This window comes from Myotis brandtii, unplaced genomic scaffold, assembly GCF_000412655.1.
Source record: "Myotis brandtii unplaced genomic scaffold, ASM41265v1 scaffold244, whole genome shotgun sequence".
Classification (NCBI taxonomy): domain Eukaryota; kingdom Metazoa; phylum Chordata; class Mammalia; order Chiroptera; family Vespertilionidae; genus Myotis; species Myotis brandtii.
In genome coordinates, this window is record NW_005359225.1 from 2,291,697 (window position 1) to 2,292,992 (window position 1,296).

The 1,296-nt window shown below is 51.9% G+C and overlaps 1 protein-coding gene across 5 annotated transcripts in view; it reads left to right on the forward strand.

The window, feature by feature from the left end:
- GDPD5 (glycerophosphodiester phosphodiesterase domain containing 5) overlaps positions 1–1,296 on the forward strand; it is an 88,242-nt gene that overhangs the window by 76,734 nt on the left and 10,212 nt on the right. For all 5 annotated transcript variants that reach the window (XM_014540408.1, XM_005867058.2, XM_014540411.1 and 2 more), the window contains one exon: positions 139–357. In XM_014540408.1, coding sequence (XP_014395894.1) covers positions 139–357 — 219 coding nt within the window. The remainder of the gene's footprint in view (positions 1–138; positions 358–1,296) is intronic.

Here is a 1,296-nt window from a genome sequence, read left to right on the forward strand (position 1 = left end):
CCCGCCCAGGGTCACAGCCATCAACCCACCTGACACACATGCTGGCAGCTCAGGGGTCTTGGTGCTCAGGAGCCAGGAAGGCATGTGGGGGCCCCTCAGGTGCTGGTGAGGCAGCCATGTGTGTCCTTGTCTCTGCAGACGGATCCCTTCTGGACGGCCAGCTCCTTGTCCCCCTCCGACCACAGGGAGGCCCAGAACCAGTCCATCTGCAGCCTCGCTGAGCTCCTGGCATTGGCCAAGGGCAATGCCACGCTGCTGCTCAACCTGCACGACCCTCCGCGGGACCATCCCTACCGAGCCAGCTTCCTCAACATCACCCTGGAGGCCTTGCTGCGCTCCGGCTTCCCCCAGCACCAGGTGAGGCCTGGCGCCCAGCCAGCCTCCGGGACTCAGCATTAACTCACAGGTCCCCTCTGCAGACCTCAGCTTACACACTTGTAAGATGGGGTACCATGCCCCTCGCCTCCCTGACAGGGTCATTGTGGGACAAGAGGGTAACAAGGAAGTCCCTTTTACTGCCAGGAAGCAGTGCCCACATCCTCGTGGGGTAATATCTGGAGATCTGAGGAATCTCACACCAACATATGACGCACACTAGATGCTGGTGGCCGCGTGCAGAGTAACTGACATTTCGTTATCAGTCATTGTGACCGGGGGCTAGAGCAGTGACGGCGAACCTATGACACGCGTGTCAGAGGTGACACGCGAACTCATTTTTTTGGTTGATTTTTCTTTGTTAAATGGCATTTAAATATATAAAATAAATATCAAAAACATAAGTCTTTGTTTTACTATGGTTGCAAATATCAAAAAATTTCTATATGTGACACGGCACCAGAGTTAAGTTAGGGTTTTGCAAAATGCTGACACGCCGAGCTCAAAAGGTTCGCCATCACGGTGCTGTCCTCTCCTCTGTTTTTACTCTTTTTACTTATGCTCTCCCCTCTGTCTGAAGTGCCATGTCCCCTGCATGTCACCAGACTGACTCTTGCTCCTTTAAAAAGACTCAGCTCAGCCCCTACCCTCATTCCATCCCATCCCAGGCTAGGAGACTTCCCTGGAATCCCGAGTCCCTGCCTGAGTCACCGTCCCAGTACTTAACCCTTTGACTGGACTTGGTGATTTCTCCCACTACCAGGGGTGGGCAAACTTTTTGACTCGAGGGCCACAATGGGTTCTTAAACTGGACCGGAGGGCCGGAACAAAAGCATGGATGGAGTGTTTGTGTGAACTAATATAAATTCAAAGTAAACATCATTAAAAAAAAGGGTACGGTTTTTTTTTTTTAGTTTTATT